General features: G+C 40.1%; 8 protein-coding genes across 9 annotated transcripts; 3 read left to right on the plus strand and 5 right to left on the minus strand.

Moving 5' to 3' along the window:
- Positions 1–48: 48 nt before the first annotated feature.
- On the minus strand, positions 49–355 carry LOC108111027. Its single transcript, XM_017220347.2, has one exon. It carries the CDS (start codon positions 353–355, stop codon positions 122–124), a length of 234 nt encoding a protein of 77 aa, XP_017075836.1. The 3' UTR covers positions 49–121.
- Positions 356–373: 18 nt separating this feature from the next.
- LOC108111026 (protein CEBPZOS) lies at positions 374–742 on the minus strand. The gene is made up of 2 exons (XM_017220346.2): positions 561–742; positions 374–507 (listed from the first exon to the last, which is right to left on the minus strand). Exons 1-2 carry the CDS (start codon positions 688–690, stop codon positions 374–376), a joined length of 264 nt encoding a protein of 87 aa, XP_017075835.1. The 5' UTR covers positions 691–742.
- Positions 743–826: 84 nt separating this feature from the next.
- Positions 827–4273, plus strand: LOC108111023 (GATOR complex protein MIOS). Its single transcript, XM_017220343.2, is given in 8 exon segments — positions 827–1072; positions 1124–1297; positions 1364–1615; positions 1805–1992; positions 1994–2739; positions 2796–3351; positions 3407–3888; positions 3953–4273. Coding segments are annotated over 8 exon segments (2607 nt in total). The 5' UTR covers positions 827–954; the 3' UTR covers positions 4044–4273.
- A 2285-nt stretch (positions 4274–6558) lies between these two features.
- On the plus strand, positions 6559–10302 carry LOC108110713 (tudor and KH domain-containing protein homolog). Its single transcript, XM_017219858.2, is given in 7 exon segments — positions 6559–6822; positions 7954–8247; positions 8249–8334; positions 8420–9047; positions 9049–9245; positions 9309–9415; positions 9472–10302. Coding segments are annotated over 6 exon segments (1737 nt in total). The 5' UTR covers positions 6559–6822; positions 7954–8028; the 3' UTR covers positions 9972–10302.
- Positions 10303–10375: 73 nt separating this feature from the next.
- On the minus strand, positions 10376–11101 carry LOC108110715 (protein C10). The gene is made up of 2 exons (XM_017219860.2): positions 10850–11101; positions 10376–10792 (listed from the first exon to the last, which is right to left on the minus strand). The coding sequence occupies exons 1-2, from the start codon at positions 10994–10996 to the stop codon at positions 10589–10591; spliced, it is 351 nt and encodes a 116-aa protein (XP_017075349.1). The 5' UTR covers positions 10997–11101; the 3' UTR covers positions 10376–10588.
- A 382-nt stretch (positions 11102–11483) lies between these two features.
- On the plus strand, positions 11484–15826 carry LOC108110714 (Golgi phosphoprotein 3 homolog sauron). The gene is made up of 5 exons (XM_017219859.2): positions 11484–12225; positions 14385–14512; positions 14583–14701; positions 14770–14945; positions 15003–15826. Exons 1-5 carry the CDS (start codon positions 12013–12015, stop codon positions 15249–15251), a joined length of 885 nt encoding a protein of 294 aa, XP_017075348.1. The 5' UTR covers positions 11484–12012; the 3' UTR covers positions 15252–15826.
- A 905-nt stretch (positions 15827–16731) lies between these two features.
- On the minus strand, positions 16732–22539 carry LOC108110712 (protein transport protein Sec24C). Its single transcript, XM_017219856.2, is given in 10 exon segments — positions 16732–17768; positions 17838–18628; positions 18693–19560; positions 19763–19878; positions 19936–20317; positions 20319–20396; positions 20456–20855; positions 20857–21340; positions 21343–21430; positions 21999–22539. Coding segments are annotated over 10 exon segments (3681 nt in total). The 5' UTR covers positions 22218–22539; the 3' UTR covers positions 16732–17513.
- Positions 22540–22805: 266 nt separating this feature from the next.
- LOC108110515 (endonuclease G, mitochondrial) lies at positions 22806–24122 on the minus strand. 2 transcript variants are annotated; one of them, XM_017219594.2, is made up of 2 exons: positions 23831–24122; positions 22806–23775 (listed from the first exon to the last, which is right to left on the minus strand). In XM_017219594.2, exons 1-2 carry the CDS (start codon positions 23999–24001, stop codon positions 22927–22929), a joined length of 1020 nt encoding a protein of 339 aa, XP_017075083.1. In that variant the 5' UTR covers positions 24002–24122; the 3' UTR covers positions 22806–22926. The 2 variants fall into 2 exon arrangements, with proteins under 2 accessions (XP_017075083.1, XP_017075084.1); XM_017219595.1 differs by having other exon boundaries at positions 22806–23756; positions 23831–23925.
- Positions 24123–24132: the final 10 nt, after the last annotated feature.

The following is a 24132-nucleotide window of genomic DNA, read 5'->3' on the forward strand; positions in this document are numbered from 1 at the left end:
GTCAATATAAGACTCCCTGCCCGTGGATTATATACATAAAAACTTTACTTATGAAATGCTTAACATTTGTATTTAAAAATATAACAATTTTGAATTATAGGAGAAAAAGCTGCACACTATCCTATTTCTCAGTCGATGGTCTGTAAACTGGAGCACTGGTGGTTGCCGCCTCCTGCAGTTTCTTCATAAACAACGCTTTCCTCTGGTCATCTGCACTTTGTTTCGAACTCGAGCTGGAGGCTTTGATGCGTTCAATTTTTTCGGCATTCGGCTCGGTAAGCAACATCAGGCCATATCCCATTCCACCAAAGCCAATCAACCACAAAACTGACTTAAAATAGGGATTACTAAGCATTTTGAATGTTTCCTATTTCTAATCGCTTTTCTTTAGGGCGCTCCAATAACTTGCATCCGCTTGTCGCACCGTGCTATCACCGACAATTTCTCCAATCTTATAGTAATAGTCCAGAACAAAGGGATAGTTTTCGTGAATATGTTGACGGAACTCTGAAAAAGGATTATTATTTACAATAAAATTACTTATGTAAATGTCATCTTACCTCGATTCGTGTTCATGCGATAATAAACACCGTAGCTGGCCGCAAAGCAAACTGCTTCTAAAACAAATAGTGTCTTCGCACTTCCCTTGATGAATTTCCAGATGGCGGGCTTGGGTGTTTTTGGCAGCATTATAAACAGTAGTTGTTAAAATTAAACACGTTTGCTTTCTAAAAACAAAATTACTTACGAAGGTTACGATAACGATTGCCGGTGCTATCGAACAGTGTTCGTTAACGGCTTAAAACAGCTGTTCGACCGGCTAGTGTGTGTGTGCTTCTTCTTCTAACTCAGTGCAGTGTTTATCTCACGTTTTTGTTTTTGCTAACTGATAACGCGACGCAATTTGGTCTATAGTGAAAATCAGCTTTTCATATCGATGGAAAATCGTACACGATGAGCGGCAATACACACGGACTCAGCTGGTTTCCGCACTTCCCAGACAAATTCGTGTCTTGGGGCCAGGAAATCCATTTGTACGAGGTGCGCCGCAAAGATGATCACAGCCAGAAAAGTGAGTTAAGAAATTTAAGATTTTTCATTGTAATTAATATATATGTAACAGGTCGCCTGCCTTATATATCCGTGAACTACCTCGCCAACGAATCGCACTATCAATATGCTCGGTGCGTGGCCGCCTCCTATCACAGTGACCAACCCATTATTGCAGTGGGTTTGGCGGATGGCAAGATTGGGATATGCAATTTTCGGGACACATATGACAGCAGCTGGGAGTACAGTGGGTGATCTTTACATTAACACAGATCTGTTGCTCTATTGAACTGCGCTATATGCCAAATTGCAGCTCCTCGGCAACAGCGCATGTGCACCTGCCTCGCGTGGAACGAGCTGGATGCCAATATACTAGCCATTGGACACGATCGCCATCGAAACGACACCTGCATCACCATCTGGGATATAGAACGCGGTGTTCCCAAGGAGACGGCCAACTTCTTTGGAGTCGGCGAGTCCGCAAACTCAATTTGCTGGGATCGAAACCATCGTACGGTCATTGCCGGCATGAGCCAGAAGATGATCAAGCTCTTTGATCTGAGACGTGAGTCGGTTTATAGATTTTTAAAGTGCTTAATAGTAGGGTTAATCTTTCTAAAGAGATATTGTATGATCTATTAGTTCTTTTTTCTAATTATTAACTAATCATTAGCAAAACTCTCTGATTCATTCAGTTTTAATAATTAGTTATGTTTTGCTAATAAAAAAAACATTATGTTATTCCGTTCCACAGAAAGCAACGCCACCTGTCAAAGCATTCAAACAAAGACAGTACAGGGTCTTTCGGTGTCCCCTAATGGCAACTATCTCTGCAGCTATGTGGATTCAGTGATCACGCTGTGGGACCCGCGAAATATTAAGAGTCCTCTTAGACAGATTCAATCATCAAAGAATCATCTACAGATAGCCTGGTGTCCCACTAAGGACGAGCTTGCTCTCCTCCCTGCAAAGGGATTCCTCCTACATTACCCTCTACGACATCCGAAGTGTAGATAGCGAGAACTCCGGAGAGATTTATCACGTTAAACGGCAGATAAGCCCTTTTCCGGCTAGATATCAGCACAGTGGAAAGTTTTCCTTTGTCAATTGCTTGTCGTGGCATTCAAGAGATTTTGAGAGGGCTCTCCTTTTGGCGGATGCGTTAAATATTCTTGATTTCCGCCTGCCAGCCACTTTGCACACAGCGCACAGCAATCGCCGAAAGTTGCCGCTGCTTATGCAGCGACCTCTTTGCACACCCTCTTCACCGACTTCCACAACAGCGGTCACGCCGACTAAGCAACAGCCCACGAGCAGTTGCAGCACAAATAGTGGAAGCTCTCTAGACTTTACCAGTCCCGGTGGTTCCCCCTTAAATGTGGATTTGTTGGAACCGGAACTTTTTGAACTAGATCTCGTGGATGAGATGCGTCAACGTGCACTGGAGGATTATGGTATTAAGCCCGATAATAAGCGATTCGCAGAACTCCATTTGACACCTTACCTCCGGAATGTGTGGTCTACCCTTAACAATGTCTACTGCGATGATCGGTTGACGGGCTTGAAGGCAACTTTGGGCATCAATTTGGGACACACCTCAGAAGCCTTGATGGCCAGCTCTCGGATCGAATCTCAAGTGCTCCAATGGCCAGAGGGGATTAATAACTCAAATAAGCTGATTTGCTACAGGTGAGTTTTCATAGAATGTGGCTATTATATTTTATTGATCCCAAATTGTATCTTAGGAGTGAGCAACGTGACCTTGCCCTCCAGCTTTGCGGCTGGGCCTTTGAGCATGAGCTGGAACGCTTTATTGACCAGTTGTATGCCAACAAGGAGTACAGCCGTGCTGCCATGATTTGCGTGTTTCATCTAAAGATCTTTCACGCCTGCAACATCCTTTCCTCGGCAGCGGACAATATGAGAGATCCCAGCATGTACAGGATCACTGTAATAGCCTTGTCCAGCTTCAATGCAGATCGTTGTAGTTCTACTTGGCGGAATCAGCGCTCTAGCGCCAATATGCAAATACACGATCCACATTTGAGAGCAGTTTTTTCCTTCCTAACTATGGAGAAAGACAATTTTGATGCGGTTCTAAAAGAGGACGGCGTGTCATTGTCAGATCGCATGGCCTTCGCCTGCAAATATCTGTCGGAAACCAAGTTAGCTGACTATGTGACGCAGCAAATCCAGACGGCCATAGATGGCGGTGATCTCAATGGTTTGATGCTCACAGGAGAGTCGCTGGATGGAATTAACATATTGCAGTCCTATATGGACACAAGCTTTGATGTGCAGGTAAGGGAAATTCATTATGTTTTTAACATTATGATGTTGAATAAATTGTGTTTAGACAGTAGCCCTAGTGGCCATCAATTACTTCCGGCAAGAGCACTTTGCGGACAAGCGCATTCAGTACTGGATTGCTAGTTACCTTGACCATCTAAATAGCTGGGGCTTGTGGGAGAAGCGAGCCGAGTTGGACATCAAGATTGAGGGTATTCGAACGTCTTCACGCAGTTCCCGCACTGTATTCCTGTCCTGCAACTTCTGCGGCAAGTCCGTGTCCAATGCATTGTTGGATGAGCCACGTCCACGCAGCACCACCACCAGCACCAATCGATTATCCTCGTGCCCCAGTTGCCGGAAACCACTGCCTCGCTGCTCACTCTGCCTGATGCATATGGGTACAATGGTGAATATGAGCAACGGAGAGACACCAAACTCCGCATCCGAGGTTTCTGGATGGCAGACCAAACCCTTCTCAAAGTGGTTCTCATGGTGTCAGACCTGTCGACACGGTGGACATACCGAGCACATAATGCAGTGGTTCAAGTGAGTACAAAATGAAATGTTTCAAATTTTTATATTAATCTTTAACTATTTTTTTGGAAAACAGACAAAATTCAGAGTGCCCCGTGTCGTCTTGTAACTGTCGCTGCTTCGACATGGACGGCACCAAGCCCAATACATTAAGAGACATTTCCTAGCTGTCCTCCGGAGCACTTATCTACAGCCCTTACTCGCCCATGCCATATGCATTAAGTTGTTGATTTGTTCCAAACGCGCGCGCCTTAAACAAACATAGAAGTGTTCATTGTACTTAGACAAGGGTATGCCCGTAGAATTAGTGTTTATGACCTACCAGCTTTTAGCTGCTCAATTGCATTTTATACTTACATTCAAATAAAGAACTATAATTATATATTACAAAAGGAAATATCTTCTCAAGTATTTATTAAACGGATAATGATTAGTTTTATATGAATAATTAAAGAAAAGGGAAATCTACAGGAGAAGGCACTTAGTTTTATAATTCCTGCGAATTGGCGCAAGACTCAGATTAAAATTATTGGAACTTTGTGCAGCCGGACGTTAATCTCTCTTGGCCACAGAACGCACCACCTCGAAGTCAGTGGCCAAACGAAAAATTTATTTGGTTGGTCCTCATCCGGCTGCCAGAAAAATAATGTATTGATAGGAATATTTGATGATCTAGGCGAGAATGTCGATTATTCCGGATAAATTAGTCCTCGCTAATGTAAGATGACTAAATGAAGGAACATTATCTAGATGCTTCTGAATATCGTCCAGGATGCCTTCTTTTCCCACCGATCTGGATTTGACCAAAAGCAACTTGGCTTTACTGAAAAGTCGCTGAAGCAGCTATTTGCATTTCACTCAGAATAGGCTCCCCAGTTTTTTTAATATATACCTATACCTTCGCACTTTTAGAGACGCATTTAATTGCTCACTTTCTTCATAGGTTTGAAACTAAAAGACTTAAAAAAGCTTCTAATAAACCTAAAATAAATGAATATTCTATAAATTTCAATTAAATTGAAACGGTTTTATTACATTTAAAATAAGACTCTTCATATACTGCTTTTTAAAAATAAATTTCTTAAACTAAAACTATATTAAACTACTATATTAAATAACAAAATGAAAGTTAAGCCTTAAATTTAAAAATTAAAAGCGTTTTAACAGAGTTTACGCTGTACAACACTATTATATACATATCAGAGCTTATTTGTAAAAGCCACTAACGGTCACACAGCCTCGCACGTTTTTATGCGGCATTATTATTTTTTGTTGCTGTCTGACGTAAATTTGGATTTGTTAAGTCCCAGAAAATCGTGCTTCCACTCGTTAAACTTAAATGAATAGTCAATAATATTGGGTGATAAGGCAAAAGCAAACATAAATAGATATAGCGAAAGGAAAAAAAGCCAATAGTCCCGAACAAAACAGAGATATCAGTGGGTAAGTAGGGGGTTGGAGGTGCACAATGTGCGAAATGGAAAATATAAACTGTGGGTACACTACATCGCTTGAGTGGTTAATAATGGGTATCTTTAGAAGTACATCAAATAACCTGACCTTTTCAACTTTTAACTGTCTATTCGTGAGACTTTTGTTTGTTATTCGAACTGCCCAAAAACTGGTTTTCCATTAAGAACTACCCCAAGCTTAAAGCCTGCAGCGTATTCAAATCTAAAATGCAAATATCTATACTCAAGCCATAGCTAAAAGTGTATTTATATTTTGTATCAAAGATCAAAGAAGGTTTCTCCAAATAGCTTTTTGCCGGATTATTGAATTATTTTCAGTGACGTCGCTTTTTCTTGTTGATCGGGCTTTATTTAGCCATCGAGACAACAAATAGGTGTGCGAAAAAAATTTTTGAAAACTTGCCAACTAAAATTCAACGCATCTCAGGCATTTTCACCGCGTGACCCCTTCGAAAAACGAAAACGCTGAAATGTTGGCAGCGTTTTTTGAATGAGTTTCTCTGGGGAAGTAGAGCATAAGAAAACCTATTAAAAATACGTTAAAAATTTAACAGAAAATGCGAATTAACATAATGCGAGCTATAGTTAATGTTTTATTGACTTATTGTTTCCATTCAAAAATCGGTTATAAATCAAATGGAGAACCCAAACACAACTTAAACGGAACGAACTGTTTATTATGTCACTTCACTAAATTTAGCACTCTGCGCACTACGCTCTTTCTCTCTTTAAGCTGTTCTACACAGGGAAAAATAGGGTGGATATTAAATGGCAAGTTTTACTGAAATAATGTCAATCTTATTAGTATGATAGTTTAATTTACTCTCAAAATAAACGTTACTTATGTGATTTTATTTATATATTTAAAACAAGAATTACATAAAATATTTATGAGAATATCGAGACCAAAATCCATGTTAACTAAAGTGCTGTAATTTTTCTCATCGTGTACGCCCCTTTATATTTCGCTCTTCGTCAGACATATGGTCGCTAGCTAATTTACGCGTTGTTTGCCTTTCATTATTTGTCTTTATGCCAGTACCGCTGTTAATTACCAATTCCTACAATTCACAATTTGCTATTTGCAAATCAACCGGCAAAGTAAACAACAGAGAGGCATAGGAAGAGAATGAATTGCAATCGTAAAACAGCTGACGGCGGTATCTCTCTCGAAATATGCTAGGTCGTCGGTTTCGAAAAAAGTTTTCCTCAGTTTTGCCTGAAATGTAGTGGCGGACTCAAGTTTTGCCCGCGAGTAAATTATTCAACATTATTTTTTATTTTAGCTCCATAATATAATTTACGATTTTTCGAACGAAATGAAAAACGAGAAATGAAAATGTGAAAATCAAACAACGAGTGGCTTTGAAATAATTCGCTTGATTGAGTTTAAGCGTTTTTTTAGTAACAAACAAAAGCCCCAGCTTTAGTAAGAAAACGTTTTATAAACATCGACGAAAAATTCACGATCAAGGTCAGCGTCAAAAAGTAATTAAATAAGCTTGTTTTTATAAAGCTAAAAATACATATTGGGATTTACTTTTATCAGTGGAAGATAAAGTCGGTTTGGGTTGAGGAAAATGCATTCATGCTTGGAACGAACACAAAGGTTAAACCGGTATGATAACGCCGATGAGCGCATAAACCCGTTTAACTTGTCCAAGAACCAGTGCAAAGCTCAGGAATATTGTGATTTATTGAGACTCAACAAGTGGAATAAAAGATATATGTAGGAATCAACAATACGAGACAGCAGAGACTGGCTTAAAACGCCGGAAGAATGTTAAATTTTAAAATATAGAATAAGGGTTTATTTTAGTTAAAAGTTATCTTTTTTTTCTAAACTTTTATTTTAATAATGCAATTTTCCTTTCTTTATCGTGGATAAGTTTCCGGTTTTCACCGGCTTTTATATAAGCAGCCAAGTAATGAAATTCCCTTCAAAAACAAAAAAAAAATATTTATTTGTTTTGTTTCGAAAAAATTTGCCTCTTCAATCGGCATTTAAATTTGCAGTTTTAAATGGCTGAAATCGGTATGACAATGCATTAAATAACTGTAAGTTGCTTAATTGTGGGGTCCATAATGACCAAATAACGTCACTTGTCTATTTATGCCTTGCACAGTTTACCTAAACAATTTCCATTATGAAGTCATTTGCAAATCTTGTGCCAAAATTATTTGTTTTCAGCCTGAATTAGCTGTCTTTGGTTATTTGTCAAAATTAATGTCCATTGAGTGATAGGATTATATAAAAAAGGGGGAGTGTACATCGATATAATGTACCCCTAAACTTTTATTGATTCGATTAGACGACATTAATGCTCGTACCAGTCGCCTTAGGGCATAAAATGGTCTTGAACTTGTTCTATTTTTGTGTATTTTTTTTTAACAAGCACACGCAACGTTATTAACATATTAAAGGGACCTTGACTAGAGGTCTTAATTCTCTTTATTTATAATTTGTTTCGGTATTCTTTAGGCTTAGTGTGCTACAACTTGTTATAGATGATTTATATTTGAGTATCAATGATATTTTCTAAGACAACTGATAAAATAAAATAATATGTATAAATGAATATAAATTTCATTTTTCTAATTTTAGTTAAAACAAAAAACGATAGGCAGAGTTGCAAAGACTCTCCCAAACATCACGTCCTAAACCACATACACACACAAAATGTTGCGTAACACGCCCTTCGGTGCCACGCCCACCTACAAATTACTTCTGGGCTTTGGACTCTGCTCCCTTGGTGGCGCCATGCTCTACGCGTACTTTAAGACTCGAAATGATGAGGAGGAAGAGGACTCAAATAACCAACACCAGGCTTCAAGGACTGCAAGACAAACGGAGGAACAGAAGCCTCAGAAAGAAGTGTGCCTCAAAATCGTTGTGGAACAACGAACATGTGCCCCTGATAATGGGACGGGGTGGTTCCAATATCAAGCTAATTGAAGAAAAGACCCTCGCCAAGATAAGATTACGGTAATTGGATTTGAATTTTATCGACCGAAGAATTCCTCGTTAGCTTTTGGATTTTCAACTAATAATAATCTTATTTTTCCTCTAGGGACAAAGACAGTGGTCACAAATTTTGTGACATTTCAGGCGTTCCCGATGCCGTAAAAGCCGCTCGAGTTCTGCTTATCAAAGAGATTGAGCGGGCACCTGTTGTGAAAGTGGAACTGCAGGTTCCTCAGAGACTTGCCAGCAAACTGAATGGACGAGGTGGCGAGCTCATCCAGGAGATACGCAGTAGCTCACTGGCAAAGCTGAATATTGACCTGAATGGTCGAAATGGAAAGGCTAAGATCACGATTGTCGGCAATCAAAAGCAGGTGAACATTGCTCGGAAAATGCTGGATGATCAGATAGAGGAGGATGAGGAACTGGCACGATCTATGGAGGAAGTGGAGCAGCGTCGCGAACCCCGCCGATCCCCTACTAACAGCATTGCATCGTCCAGTTTGTACTCATCCCAGACATCCTTGAGCTCTCACACTCAACCGAGGGATAAATTGATGGCTGCAAAGGGGGAAGGAAAGCCGATGGAAGTTTATGTTTCAGCTGTGGCCTCACCTACCAAATTCTGGGTACAGCTTATCGGACCGCAGTCCAAGAAACTGGATAACATGGTCCAGGAGATGACCAGCTACTATAGTAGTGCTGAGAACCGGGCGAAACATGTGCTAACTGCTTCCCTATGTGGGTCAGATTGTGGCCGCCGTCTTTAAGTTCGATGAAAAGTGGTATCGCGCGGAGATTGTCGACATTATGCCAAACCAGTACAATCCAAACGAGCAGGTCATCGATCTTTACTTTGTGGACTATGGTGATAGCGAATATATTTCACCAGCGGACATTTGTGAGCTTCGCACCGATTTTCTCACACTCAGGTAAGATCTTCTGCAAAGAAAAAAATATCGAATTATTGATCAATAGAATATTCATTTCTTTAGATTTCAAGCTGTGGAATGCTTTTTGGCTAATGTGAAGTCCACCATCCAAACTGAACCTATTACATGGCCGAAGTCCTCCATTTCAAAGTTTGAGGAACTGACAGAGGGTATGTTTTGATGGTACTTTGAATATTTTTAATATCTAGTCCTTAATCCTTTTTAGTGGCCCATTGGAGGAAACTAATTGCTCGGGTGGTGACTTATAAGGAGCGTCCAAAGGCCACAACCGCTGTGAATTCCGCCGCTAAGGAGGGCACACCGCTACCCGGAGTCGAACTTTTTGACCCTGCAGATAACGCTGAACTAAACATTGGCGATCTGATGATCACCCAGGGATTTGCTTTACCATTGGACAATTCTTATCCGGTGCGATCACGCTCCTCAACGCCCTCGAGTAATAGTGACTCTACTATTGAAGAGCTGTGCGTCAGCAATCCAGTGACTCCTCTCACTCCCCACTCACCCATGTCAATGTCTATTGACGCGGAGAGCATTACGCAGGCGGAGGACGAACTCCTCGCACAGCAGCTGCAACATCTGCAGCACAAACTTAATGGAAATGATTTAAAAACAATTAATCCGGCTAAATTGACAGCAACAGACCACGAAAATGGAAATAACAATAATGCCAACAAACAGACAAATGGCGGTAGCACGCATTAGGAATTCAAATTGTTACTAGTTATTCTCGCCTAATTGTTAATAATATTAAGGCTGGATGAGCAGCTCACTACTTGACGTGTACATAAAAGTATAGCTTTTAAGGAACTTATTTTATAGGTATGGAAGCAAACTGTTTAAATTTATCGCCGCGACTGATCGACATATCCTAGATCCTAAAAGCTGGCGATGGACCGGCACAGATCCTTAATTGTTTATAGCAAGCTTTGCCATGTTACTTATTGTTAGCAAAAACATTTGTACATCAACAAAAAAAAAATACACAAAAGATCACAAATTTATCAAAAGAAATGCATTTTATAAGAACATCAAACTTACGTGTATTGTTTTGGGCCTCTCTCGGGTTTCTATAAGTCTTTAAAGATGTTTTGAATTTATGACTTTAATTTTTTTTTTTGTCAAAAGAAATTTATTGAGTAAAAAGATTTGGTTCTTGTTTTGATTATTCTAAAATAAAAACTAGCCTAAATTAAAAAAATACTGAGTGAAAATGATATTCCACATTTTTGGGATAAAAACATTTACAGGCTAAATTAATATATTGCAAAACCCGAGAAGCAGGCCAGTTTTACAGTCTGGTTTGGGAGATATACCCCCGCTTAGATTAGAATATCGTTTGTGGTATTTATAGCTATGGGAGGCAGGTATATAGCTCGGATCTGACTGCGCAGGCGTGCAATTTCCATGTCGTCCCGCTCCATTTCCCTGATGAGTTGAGAAAACTGGACTAATCCCTCCCGGTTTCCAGGAAAACCATGACCCTTGATGACCTCCAATTGTAGTTGCATTACTAATGGAAATACCTAAAAGAGATTGCACTTAATATTTTAGAGTATTATAATTACTTATTATTTATTTACGTGCTGCATCATGAGAATCATCTCTTTCCCAGCGGATGCCTTTGCTTCTGAGAGTTTCTTGGAGTTTTCAGGCTGATTGACACATCGTATAATGTCCATGAGTATTTGCTTGGCACTCTCGTTGTTGAAATTGGCCAAATAGGACATAGTAAATGTTTAAGTGGCAGTGTTTAAGACCAATTATGAATAATCAACAAATATCACTGTAGGTTTTGTTTTGTATTTTTGTTAGAGATGCAACTATCGGTAAGATGTAATATGAAATCAATGTGTTGAATTTTTATCATTAAATTTTAATAATTCACTTTTTTATTGTTATCGATAGCTATAAGGCCTGTAAGGCGACAGATATCTAAAGGCAATTTAAAAAAATTAAAGAATTATCATTCGAATTAAGGACCACTAAATTCTACCACTCTTAACAGGCCCTTAACAGCAAAATGGAACGTTTTCCAACACTTCATTCTCTGGAAATATTTATGTCACTTTGGATAAATCGAAATCCAGGAAAATATCTACAGTTTATGAGATAATTATTTTACTTTTAATTAGGTTGTTTAAATATTAATGTTTAGTATCTTCGTTTGAGTTGATAACGGTGTCACTCTTCATCGATATATATCGGCCAAGATTTAGTGTTAGAAAGTGCAAAAAGGATGTCACGTCGGAACGTCGAAAGCAACGACAAAAGACACAAATAATAAGAAAAAGCTTATTTCGCGCAGGCACTCGCATATTTCTAGTAAATGCAAGGCCATGCAATAGAACATATAGTACGCGAAACCAAATTATTAGATAAATTGTCGACTTTTCAACGCAAACACCCCGAGCAACAACAACGAAACGCAGTTTAGGGCCACTGCATTTTTGCGAGAGTGTTAAAAGTGCGTGTGTGCAAAAGAATACAAAATAAAGGGGTCGCAAGAGGAGCAGTGAAAACCACAACACACAAAAACACAAAACACTTACACAGAAAAAAACGCAAACTCCTGCACCTACACACACACTCATAAAACTCACAACGTCGAGTCAGCAAATTGTGCCACACACACAAAACAGAGAAAGAGGAAGAAGACTACCAGCAAAAAAAAATTGAGGTGCTCTCACATCTCCAAGACTCCATCAACGAATTGCCCCATTTTTCGAATCTCCAAATCTCCGGAATGAATCGCTCCGACGGTTTGGTGCGGCGCGCTGTGAAATTCCGGGAAAACGGAGGAGCTGAGGGCGGACTAAATGCCAATACGCCGGATGACAATCAGGATGCACTGGATAGTTTAAAGGATCAAGAAGACAACATCGACGATGGCGATTCTAAGGAAACAAGACTAACGCTCATGGAGGAGGTCCTGCTGCTGGGACTCAAGGACAAGGAGGTTGGTGTGGGCAGAGGAATACCTTTTGCCCCCTATATCTCTTTAGGATCCACTAATTAATTAGTTTCTTTCACAACAAAAACAGTGCTTCTTCTTCACCTGTTAACTGTCGACTCTCTGTCGTTTTCTCTCTTTCGCAAGCTTTTGTTTGCCCTTAAGTGCATCGCGGTCCATCTTTACGCAGGGGCTTAGTTAAAAGGGGCCATTAACAAAGGGTTAATGGCTTTTCAGAGTAACTTTAGAGGAATGTTGTTAAAGTCGAACGGGCATAAGTGGAATTTAGCACTTACACGACATAAAGTTAAATGTCTTACGTCCATCCCTTCAATTTATTTTAAAAGATCTATCAATTCAGGCCTCGGAAGCCACCAATATAGTACCAACTTTTAATGAGCTTTCCCAGTTTGTTAAACAATACTTTATAAAACCCCTTGACCAGACTGGTGAGTAATGCACAATTAGCAATCTTGCTAGCCACATTTGTTGTTAATGGTCTTATCAGCCGTTTTTCTAATCTTATAAACTGAAAATGTTTTGGCCGCTGTCCACTGGTATTCATTTTGTTGTACTATGTGTATCTTTAAATAAAAGTATTTACATATCTATATAGTTCAATTTATATTTTCCGAAAAAATTCTAAATATCATTTAGTTACTTTCCACTTTTAATTAAAAAGTCTTCCCAGAATTCTTGACTACCTTGGTAGTTCTTAAGAGGATAGCACTTAATGATATTTCTTCGATTAGATAATCGAAATAAAGGTAGTGTTGGCTAAAAATATTTTCAAATTCAATCATTGCTCTTTAAAAACTTCACTCAATCGAGTTCGTCTCGTAGCACTGCTGAGAGCATTCCATCAAACGAGTTTTCCAATAAGTGGTTGATTTGCATATGATTGTAATATTCATAAATCTGCGTATAATTTTGGTATGATGACCGTAGAAATGGCGAGTCGGTAACCATACATACCCCATTATAGCAAGCCGGCAGAATCCCATTTTCTCCATTGAATTCGTTTTTTGTATTTCACTGGCCTCACAGCTTTATCTCAATTTGCTGTCCGCATGTACCCTATAGGAATATGGCATGTGTGTGTCTTTGTGGGAGACAGCACGTCTATTTGTTTTCATTATTTTGCCCGCAGTGTATCTGTGTGTGCCCACATACCCCAATCCCCCAACCCAGCAATGGAAAAACGAGATGGAAACAGTGGGACGTGTGCTTGTTGCTCAGTTTTGTTTTATATTTTTGTTCTTTGTGCTTCTTATCAGAAACATTTCATCCATTTGGTTAATTGTTTGAGGAAGTACTACCAAAACTTCTCCCGTTTCCCTCTTGGCAATTATCTGCTTCCCACATTTCTTTGAGTCTTTTTTATCAGCTAAACGTCATTCATTTGAAAATTACTATGTACTTGCTTGGTACGTATGTATGTATTTATCTTTACTCTCTATTATAAACATTTTAAAATCAACTAATGTTTCTGATAGGCGACGTGTTCTTTTATTGAACCTGCAAATGATTTACTTTTTATACAATTCTTGAGTTTTACCTTATCAATCATAAAATTGTTTATGTAAATCGTTTTAGTACAATAGATTATTGTTTAGTACGTGATGTTTTCGAATGTTTGTTATGACAACATTTGTTCTAGCTTACTTTGAGATGTTCATATGGAAATTAAAGTACAAATCATATGTTCTTTTAGTATTTCTTTTAGGCGTTCTCATTACAATTACACATTTTTACACCTTTTTAGGTAAGGTCTGGACAAACACAAGTGTTTAATGTTTAAACAACTGAATATTTTCGTCTGAGAGCTTTACGTTCATGGCAACAACTTAATTATTAATTTATTCCACTTTTAACACATGTGAAAAACCAACAGTTTTCATTTGTTTGATTCGCAGACTTTGACAAATAAATTTCGAAACCTTGAAACTTGAGAAAGTAACCTTTCGTTATGGTTTTAAAATAATAAATAAAGGTGTATTTTTAACTCAAGATTATAAACTCTTATAAGAAATATACCTTGCGCTGGATTAATATTTCGATTCTGACACAGTTTTACAATAACTATTAATATATATGTTAATATAAGATTCCCATCAAGACCCATATAGATAAAATCATGTAATAACATTTTTAATTATATTCAGGGCTACACATCTTTCTGGAATGACTGCATATCAAGCGGTTTGCGCGGATGCATTCTCATAGAACTTGGACTGCGGGGTCGTGTGATGATCGAGAAATCCGGAATGAGGCGACGTGGCCTATGTACAAGGTAAATATACATAAAAAAAGAAAAAACATCTTTAAAGAATAAATTACAAAACAATTTGGTAATTTTAAAGAAAATTGATCCTGAAATCGGATCAGCAAACGGGCGATGTTTTACTCGATGAGGCACTTAAACACATTAAGGAAACAGATCCACCAGAGACGGTTCAGAGTTGGATTGAATATCTTAGTGGTATGTATATTGCATACAAAATTAACCAATTTACCAAGGATATTTTATATTGCTGATTGATTTGACAGGTGAAACTTGGAATCCGTTGAAATTACGCTATCAGCTGAAAAATGTACGCGAACGTCTGGCTAAAAATCTGGTGGAGAAGGGTGTGCTCACAACGGAAAAGCAAAATTTTCTACTCTTCGATATGACGACACATCCGCTGAGCGATAATGTTGTAAAATGTCGCCTAGTTAAGAAGGTCTGTGGACATAGTTCAAAGAAAGAAGGAATATTAATCCTAATTGTATATTTTCAGATACAAGATTCTGTGTTGTCCAAATGGGTGAATGATCCACAGCGCATGGACAAACGGATGCTAGCGCTAATCTTCCTGGCGCACGCCAGCGATGTGATTGAGAACGCCTTTGCGCCGCTGAATGATGATGATTACGAAGTGGCCATGAAGCGGGTGCGCGAGTTGCTGGATCTCGACTTCGAAGCGGAGTCGGCCAAGCAAAATGCGAACGAAATTCTTTGGGCAGTGTTCATGGCGTTTACGAAATAGATGATCCTCTCCGCTCCTCTCAATAGCACACACCCACACACCACATATAAAAGCCCCCAAAAAACAGAAATACACACCCACATCTGGAATACATTTTGCTGCTTTTGTTTTAGAAACTTTTCTGTGAGTGGAACCGAATCGGGCGATAGGATTTTCTTAAATGGCAACCACCCCAAATATCAGTTTCAGTAATATATATTTTTTAATAAGACTATAAAGCAGCCATAAACCCTATATAAATATATTTTTAACAAAATTGAAATAGTATCAATCAACTGCTAGATATTTTTGTCAATTGTATTTTTCCTCTTCTTTGAGTACTTTTTGTTATGCCAATGTTTTCCAATCATAAACAGTAAGTTGTGTTCCACGGCAAATAGAGTGTAGTTGATGGACTTCTCTTGCAATGCTAATCAAAAAATATAAGACGGAGAATTCGAAGCTGCAGCATTGTTTTTGTAATTATATATCTAACACTAATTGTAAGCGCCAACAAAAAAAAAACATGATAAAGTATGGGCAAGCTGCGTGCTGATATCTTTTGTCAAATATCCTATATATATATTTTAATTCAACTTTCCAATTGTGTTTAACTGTCACGTATATTCGAGCCCTTCCCCAATTCATTTGATTGCGCGGCGAAAATCAGTTCAAAACGTTTCTCCTGCTCTGCAATTTACCTTAGTACGTTCGAACATAAGTACGCACCCACCCACATGAACAGACAGATAAATCCACACGGAGCGACATTCAATCTAGGCAATATTTTAATTTAAATTGTTATTGAATTTCGGGAACATTGAAATTGAAAAAAAATCTTTTCTAACTGCTATAAAAAAATATTAGAGAACGACGATAAGTGGACAACAGAAGAAAAGAAAAAATTATGTAAATGTAAAATGTGCACGTCAAATAATAATAATTCTTAGATATTTAAAGGCCTAATAAAATACAAATATAAAATATATATATATCTGACGCAATATTGTGAATTTAATACAATTTGAGTGTTCTCTTAAGTTAATAGAGGGATAAATATAAAATGGTAAAAGGAAAAATATAAACAGAACGAAAAAGAGAGTTTTTATAAAAGGTGTTGAACAAAAATATTTAAGTTGGGGTAGTTTTTTTGGAATTCCTATTTTCTCATTTATTTATTCACATCATCGAGATTTGATATTAAAGTTTTGTCGATTTTTCAAGTCAATGTACACTGTTTTGAAATTGCATATTTTTATAAAGAAACCGAATTTATAAAAGTCTACAGTTCCCTTTTCAAGGTAAACAACGTCAGATCATAAAGAGACACAAAGTTGACCCTCCTTGATATTCCTACACTTGACCTTTGAGAGATCGAAGTTCAAAGCACCCTGTCCGAAGGAAATACTCCCAATAAGTTTAAGTTCTTCCGTACTTCTGAAGTATATAAAATTGTGATCATTATTAACAGGCGGTTCGGCATATCAAACAAACTAATCTCTTAGGTATAAAGTACTGAATGACGCTTTATTTTTCCTATTACACAAAATCGATTTGATAGTAGGTTTATATGTTTCAGGTAATAGGGTTTTCCTATTAAATATCTTTATCCAAAAAGTAAATCCATTTTATTCCATTCGCTTTTTGATAAAGAGTTTTTATTCCTTTTTCGTTCTCAATAAATGTTTTCTTTTCGTTTTGCACAGTTTTTGTATTTCTTTCGATAGTAGGGGGGCAATATACCATATAAGTCGAATAATTCTCACACGAAACATTTAGGTTATAATATAATAATCTTTCAATGACATAAAGTATGATAAAAAGCAGGGCGCAGGGCACTCGTTATTGCAAGAATACATTAAAATTAACATCGGTTAGGCCAAAAAAGGAAGTAAATAAATCAATGCTCTTAAACTATCCATTACAATCATATAGTAGTTTTCAACTGTGGGAAATTTGCAAGTAATTTGTAATTACAATTAAACATATGCATGGAATTTCATAAGAGAATAATTTTTCTAAGTAATTTTGCAGAATAGCAGTTGCCTCGTTTAACAAATGTTTTGTAATTAGCGCATCGTTTAAAAATACATACATATATATATATATATATTCAAAGGAAAACAGTGGAAAATATGAAAAGTTTAATAAAATTAATGGAAGAATTGATACGATCGAAATGATAGCCATTAATTAATATATATGTATATGTAGTTTTATGTAATTATAATTGAAGTTCCACTAGCTGTCAGGCTCCAGTTCTTGCTATTGATCCTGCTCCTCTCATTTGCCGAGGCGACTGCGCATGGACGACAGGCGACGCATCCGAGCTCTGTTTTGGGAATAGCTGTCCGCCCATCGCTGCTCGGGTTTGTAAGTGCCAGAGTAGCCGGCGTGCTAACTCAGCAGATCCTTGATTTCCTTGTGCATGTGACAAAGGAAATCCACGTAGCTAGCCGAGCCGTCTGTACCGCGATCCTCGACCAGGAAGTGTCGGAAAACGCTCTCCAGTTTGTCGTTCTGTCGCAGCCAGGTGATCTATAGAAGTTTAATGTTATATTAAGTTAAAGAGAAAAAACATTTTTTTAATAACAAGAAAGTACATACCCTCATGTATCGCGATCGTTCGCTCATGATCTGCTCTAGGATGCCGTGTATGCGCTTGGCCAACGGTGTCTCTGGCACAATGTTGAACCGCTCCAATGCAAGCTGTTGGAGACCCTGGACGCCAAAGACACTTTGCACAAAGTTGGGGGATAGGGCCTGGCCCAGCCAGACGAACAGATGCACTCCATTTTCCAGGATATAAGCGCCATCTTCTTGCGTTTTTTCGTGCGTGCAACGAACAGGTGTTGGCAGATCTGTCTCTTCGGGTACGACATTGTGGATGGGAATGAAACGTGGATACAGGTAGCTGACGGATTGATTCAAATCCATGGACAGAATAAACTGGATAACATAGGATCGATCATCCAGCGTCATGTCAGAACCACCGGAAATAGCATCGTTTTTGAGCAAACACGAGGCGTACAGCGGCAGTAGCTTGAGGCACTCAGGAAGGATAAGTTGGCCAGCGGAGGTGGGCGAAGTGCAGTGCTTACGATAGCAGGCTAAGATCTGTGCTGATCGATGAATCAGGTTATCCTTCACCTGTTTGGGAGAGTGTTCCATCAGCTTGAAGCAGGCCTGCTTGGCGAAGAACAGCATCATTGCATCCAGGTCGCAGCTCTTGAAGACATCAGCAATCGTCGTGGTCACCCGCAGAGCCAGATTAAGGACACGCAGACGTCGCTGCCCGCTGCACGAGGTGTACAGCAGTGCCACTTGTAGGTATATATTCTCCTCCGGCGCCAGCTTGTCGTCGTGTTTGATCTCAATACTCACGGACTTGGTGGCGTCTGCGAAACAAACAAAAACATTATTTTGTTTATTCATAATAAAATCAGAATAAGGGTAACATACCTATACTGGCTAGCTCCACATCAGTTGTGTTTGACATAAAGAAGTGGCCATAGAACTCCGTCGGTCGAATGCCCGCCGATGTGCGCACCCTCATCACTGCATCAAAGGCAATCGGACGCGATACGTTCTTAATGATATCCTCGATCAGTCGCTTGCCATCCACGTCCGCTTGGAAGTAAGTATACTTAAACACTTCACCACCAGTTAAACGAGAAACCTGTCCAATCGTGGCCAAATCGATGTAGGCATTGTTAAACACAAACAAATCGACCGAGCAGCCCTGCTGGACGCACTCCTGACCCAATTGGTTATAAGCAGTAGTTTGCGGGGTGAGCACGGTTTTTTCCTTATCAGTGCCCAGGAGTTTCCGGTCATCGCGATTCTTAAGTTTGCCCGGTGCCTCCGCAATTGGCAGCGTTGAGTTGAACACCAGCAGTTTTCCTGATGCATTGGATGCCTTAAGTGCCTCCAAACCAGCCTGAATGGCAGGGTATAGAATCGTTTCCGTTTCCTTGGTATCCGCAAACATACGAGGGATCTCTTCCATCAAAGCATCGATTACAGCTGCCGATTCGTCTGGGTGACATAAGAATCCGTCGAGCAGAGGCATAAACATTTCCTGGACATCGCCCACAACCATCATCTGGGGCTGGGCCAGACTGCTCTTGATGTTGTAGAAATGCACGGTACTATTGTACGTGATGAAACCCACTCGGACCTTGGATTTATCTTGTCCCTGGTCTACAGGCAAATGCTTGAGTATGTTCTTGATCTGGGAGCACAACAGATGTACCAGCCCCGACTTCACGGTGTTGTAAGACACGTCGATAATGAAGATAAAGGCGGGAATCTCGGGGGGTGTGTTGTTCTGAGGAATAATTTAAATATATCTTTGATATTAGAAAAAATAAAAAATAATTGACATTTCTCGAAAGAACGCAAAACGGAAAAAAGAATAACACCATATGTTGGACATGCACGGTGAAATATTGTTTAGAAAAAAACTATTTTTAAAATCATTATGTTCTGTTTCCTACGAAAGAGTTGTCTAGTATTTCCATCTAGCTTACCCGACAGTAATCCTTGGTGGCCAGGAACTCGTAGGTACCCAACAGCAACTCTGGTCGTTCATGCTTATCCACACGCTGACCAGTGTGGTCCAGATGCTGGTAGTAGTCCGGATGAACTGGAATATAGAGAATTGTTATCTTTGATGTTTATTCTCTCATCCAGGAAAACTTACCCTCCGAAGTGACCTTGCACATCAGACACTGGAATCGTCGGCCGGCATCCACAAACTGCATGTTTGGCGACATATACGCCTTACATCTGTTACAACGAATTGGTCCCATGTCGCCAAAGTTAACAATCGGTGGCTCCAATTCTCCCTCGGCGGTTTTGGCCAACGGCGATATGTTGAGCGTCAAGGGCAGAGCTGTGGTCTTCAGAAGATCTCCTGTATTGGGGATGCAGTACAACGAGGAGCGCAGGAAGCGCGGTGAAGAGTTGCCCTGGTCATGGACAACGAATTTCGTAGTCACCAATGGAGGCAGCAATCCTGGTTGATTGGTCACAAAAGGTCCGCCAGCAAGACGCTGATTCTCGATCATCACCTGGATGGGATTTCGGCATTTGGTCAGGATCCAGGCGTCGGGGCTGTGGTGCTTGCTGATACATGTTTCCTGCACCTGGCATGGGAGGTTGCTAAATTAAACCACAAGTAATTAGCCAGAAATTTATTACAACAAAAACTGTATGCTCACATTAAAGCCAGGACGTCCGGGCTGTCCTGGAAATCCGGCACCTGGTTGAGGTGGATATCCGGGTGCTCCTGCCTGCTGTCCCGGCTGTGGTGGATATCCTGGCATGGGCTGCTGGCCGGGCTGTGGCGGATATCCCGGCTGCTGACCCGGATAACCCGGTTGTGGTGCTCCGAATTGCGGCGGAACCGCTGCTTGTTGTCCTGGAAGTGGTGGTGGTGCTCCAGGGAAGCCTCCGGGAGCCTGGCCTGGAAAGCCACCGGGATATCCGCCTGGCTGGGGTGCTCCATAAGGTGCCCCTTGCTGCGGCGGCAAACCTGGTTGAGATTGGGGCGGCAAACCAGGCTGCTGTGGGGGAAATCCCGGCTGCTGCAATGGTAATCCTGGTTGCTGTACAGGTTGTTGGCTGCTGTTGTTGTGGCGGTAGTCCCGGTTGCGTATACGTCGGAGGTGCTGCTCCAGGTGGTAATTGCGGTTGTCCCGGTCGCGAGCTGGGAACTCCAAATGGACCGGAAACAGGCTGGGATGTGGGAATTTGACCAGGAAGTGGTGGCTGTCCAGGTAGTGGAGGTTGTCCGGGAAGCGGTGGATGAGAAGCGGTTCCTGCTCCAGGAATTGGAGGCTGACCAGCAGGAGGTGCTCCAGGTGTAGCCGCTTTCGGAGGCGGCATGTGCGGCAATCCCGCCAAACTCGCGCTGTTCAAGCTCATCTGATTAATTCCACTGGCGACGCTCTGTGGGGTACTGCTGGGAGGAAGTGCTCCGTTGACATAGCCGCCCGCTTGCGCTGGTGGCGGAGCACCGAATGCTGCATTGTTGTTGTTGGTCGGAGGTGGCGCCGCATTAGAGTTGAATTGATTGAAACCGGTTGTTGGTGGTGCAGCAGCTGGGGAGCTCCTTGGGGTAATGGTGGCTTAAGGGGATTTACTCCAGCTCCACCACCGCCTCCCACACTCAAACCGCCCATCGACGTGGCCAGCTATAAAAGAGATTGGTTTTTAGTAAGTTCACTTCATATTTTCTTATCAACAAGCTCAGCTTCACTATTCTATTATGAAATCACGGATGACCTCTTTTAGTGAATGAAGTGCTCTCACTTTATCAGGCGGAATTTGTATATTTCATAAAAGTTAGCGTGATACCAAAATTCATGGCAAAACATTGGTTAGCCCTAAAAGTAGTATAATTTTTGTCCGTACAAAAAAACACAATAATCTGTACCAGATCGTCATTTTAATAACTGTTGTTTGAAGAGGTCAAGGTGGTCAAGTAGTTGGTAAGATTCACGTCAGCTTAAAATCTTTACAATAAACGAAATACCGGACTGGAATGTTGTCTACTGTAGTCAATCTAGTCTGCTTAGAAATAACATTATCCTGTTATGATAATCTATTTAAGTTTTATCCTATTCTACATGCACATTACATATTATGTTATTGTCAAACATAATTTCTCGATAGATTTTTCATATACAAGATGTAAACCTACTAAGTCCTGGTCTGCCACCAGATTCTTTTAGGATAAACATTTATTGGTGTCCCAATCACCTGCTGCTGGTAATTCCCATTGAGGTACGGCTGTTGTGCCGCCGACGTTGGTGGTGGTGCTCCGTATTGTGGTTGTTGTTGCTGCTGCGGCGGAGGCAATTGTTGTTGCTGCTGCGGCTGTTGTTGCGGTGGCCAGCCTCCGGAAATCGGCGGTGGAGCCCCAAACTGGGGCTGTTGCTGGAATTGCGTGGGCGGTGGCCCGTACATATTCGGATTCATTTCTGGGCCGGATTGGTCACCGTTTTTAATAATGAGAGGCTGAAAGCTAAACCACCAAACAACTTTCACGCGAAGCGAAGAGAAAACACACGGGCTGGCTCAAAGTTCGCCACGGCGATTTGACAACTTTGGAGGCTTCTCGGCCGGATTCCTGACCACTAACTCCACAATTTTTGCCACTCAGTGTTGGCCTCAACTCTCGACGGCCGCGACGCACGAGTCGATGATTGAAAAACAAAAATAATTTCGAGCTAAACGAACTTCCACGTCAGTTCCCTATTTCGATTTTTTGCTCTTTTTGCTTTGCCACGTAGGCTATCGTTAATCGGTAATAGGGAATCGGTCATCTATCGGCTATCGTTGCACTCGTTTTGCTTGCTATCGTCAATCGTTATCATGATGGTGCTAACAGAGCTCCTGTTAACGGGCAGATACTGTTTATGTTGAATGCTGAGAAGGTGGCGCAAAATTCTTAAGTGACGTCACATAAATTGCTTAGAATGAAAGAAGCTTTATTTTCATTTTTTGTCAAATTAATTTGAATAAAATAATTAGAATTATATGGGGGGCTTTAAAAATCAACTCAAATCAATCAAATTTTATTTATTTAATATTGTCTGAAAATTTATATTTACAATATCAATAATTTTAGTGATACGATCTTACGAAATTTTTGTTTTCTGTTTATCTTAAATTACCTAATCTTTAATTATTCTTTAAAATCCATTAATATCTTATCCGTAGGAAGGGTCACTAGTGGCTCAGAAATTTCCTGAAATCGACCTGCCCAAGCCTTGGTGTCAACCTTAAAAGAGTTTTTGTCGAACTGCACCACGGGTCGCAGTGCCTTATTAAATTGCAGTCCCGTGAAACGCTCTATTTCGTCAATCTTTGCCCGATGATTACTTAACTTTCCCCCCACCGTTCGACTGTTTTCGATGATGAAACATTCCATAAATGGATATAAATTCGGTATTTTACTTTCCACGATCAGGACCTTAAAGTAATGCGATGGAACTGGCATCGGTATCCAATCGAAGACCTCATATTTCATGCTCCATTTGCCATTCTCGTGACAGGAGGGTGTATAAATCGGACCAGTGTAACAGTAGACTGAGCCATACTCTTTAGTCTTGCTAGACACATATTTCTCTAGATCATTCCATATCCTTCTCTTAAAGGCTTTACAGATCTTCATCGAACCGCAGCTCAAGACATAGACATCATTGTAGCGCAGATTCATAGTGCTATAGCCACCTTCATCAGAAGATATCTTCTGGTAATTTCCAACGAAATGCTCACAAATCCATCTTGGAGCATTCGTGCGTATATCTTGGGAAACTATATACTCCTTATGGACGTACAAGTTCTCCGTGCTAGGCAGTCCGTATTTGATTAAGTCCAGCAAATCAGTTGTAGTTGTCGAATCGGTATTTATCATTAAAATAGCGTTAACCAAATCACAAATCGGTGATACTATAATCTCTCGGAATTTGTCAGCCAATGAAGTTGAACGATTCCACAATCGGGTCTCATGATCTGTACTAAAGGTAGAAAGCTTTTGTGGAAATAGAATAACTTTAAAACATTTTAGATCAAGTATTAACACTTACCATGGGATATAACTTATGTCGGTAGTGATAAACATAAGGATCCTTTCGAATCTGCCGAAAAAGTTGCCGTATTGACACTTCTTGTTGGACAAATGCTCCGCATACAAATCCTGTAAATCCTGCCAGGGCATAAAGGGCCCACTGTTGAGCTCTTGATTCGTTCATGGACATAGTTCAAGTTTACAATAATTTGGATTACTATCGTTTGTTAGTGTATATCAATATTAATTTTATAAAATTTACTGAGGTTTTAGAAAAAGATTGCTTGCTTTTACATTCCTTATTAAAAGCATTTAAAATTT

This window comes from Drosophila eugracilis, unplaced genomic scaffold (assembly GCF_018153835.1).
Source record: "Drosophila eugracilis isolate 14026-0451.02 unplaced genomic scaffold, ASM1815383v1 contig_587, whole genome shotgun sequence".
Lineage (NCBI taxonomy): Eukaryota > Metazoa > Arthropoda > Insecta > Diptera > Drosophilidae > Drosophila > Drosophila eugracilis.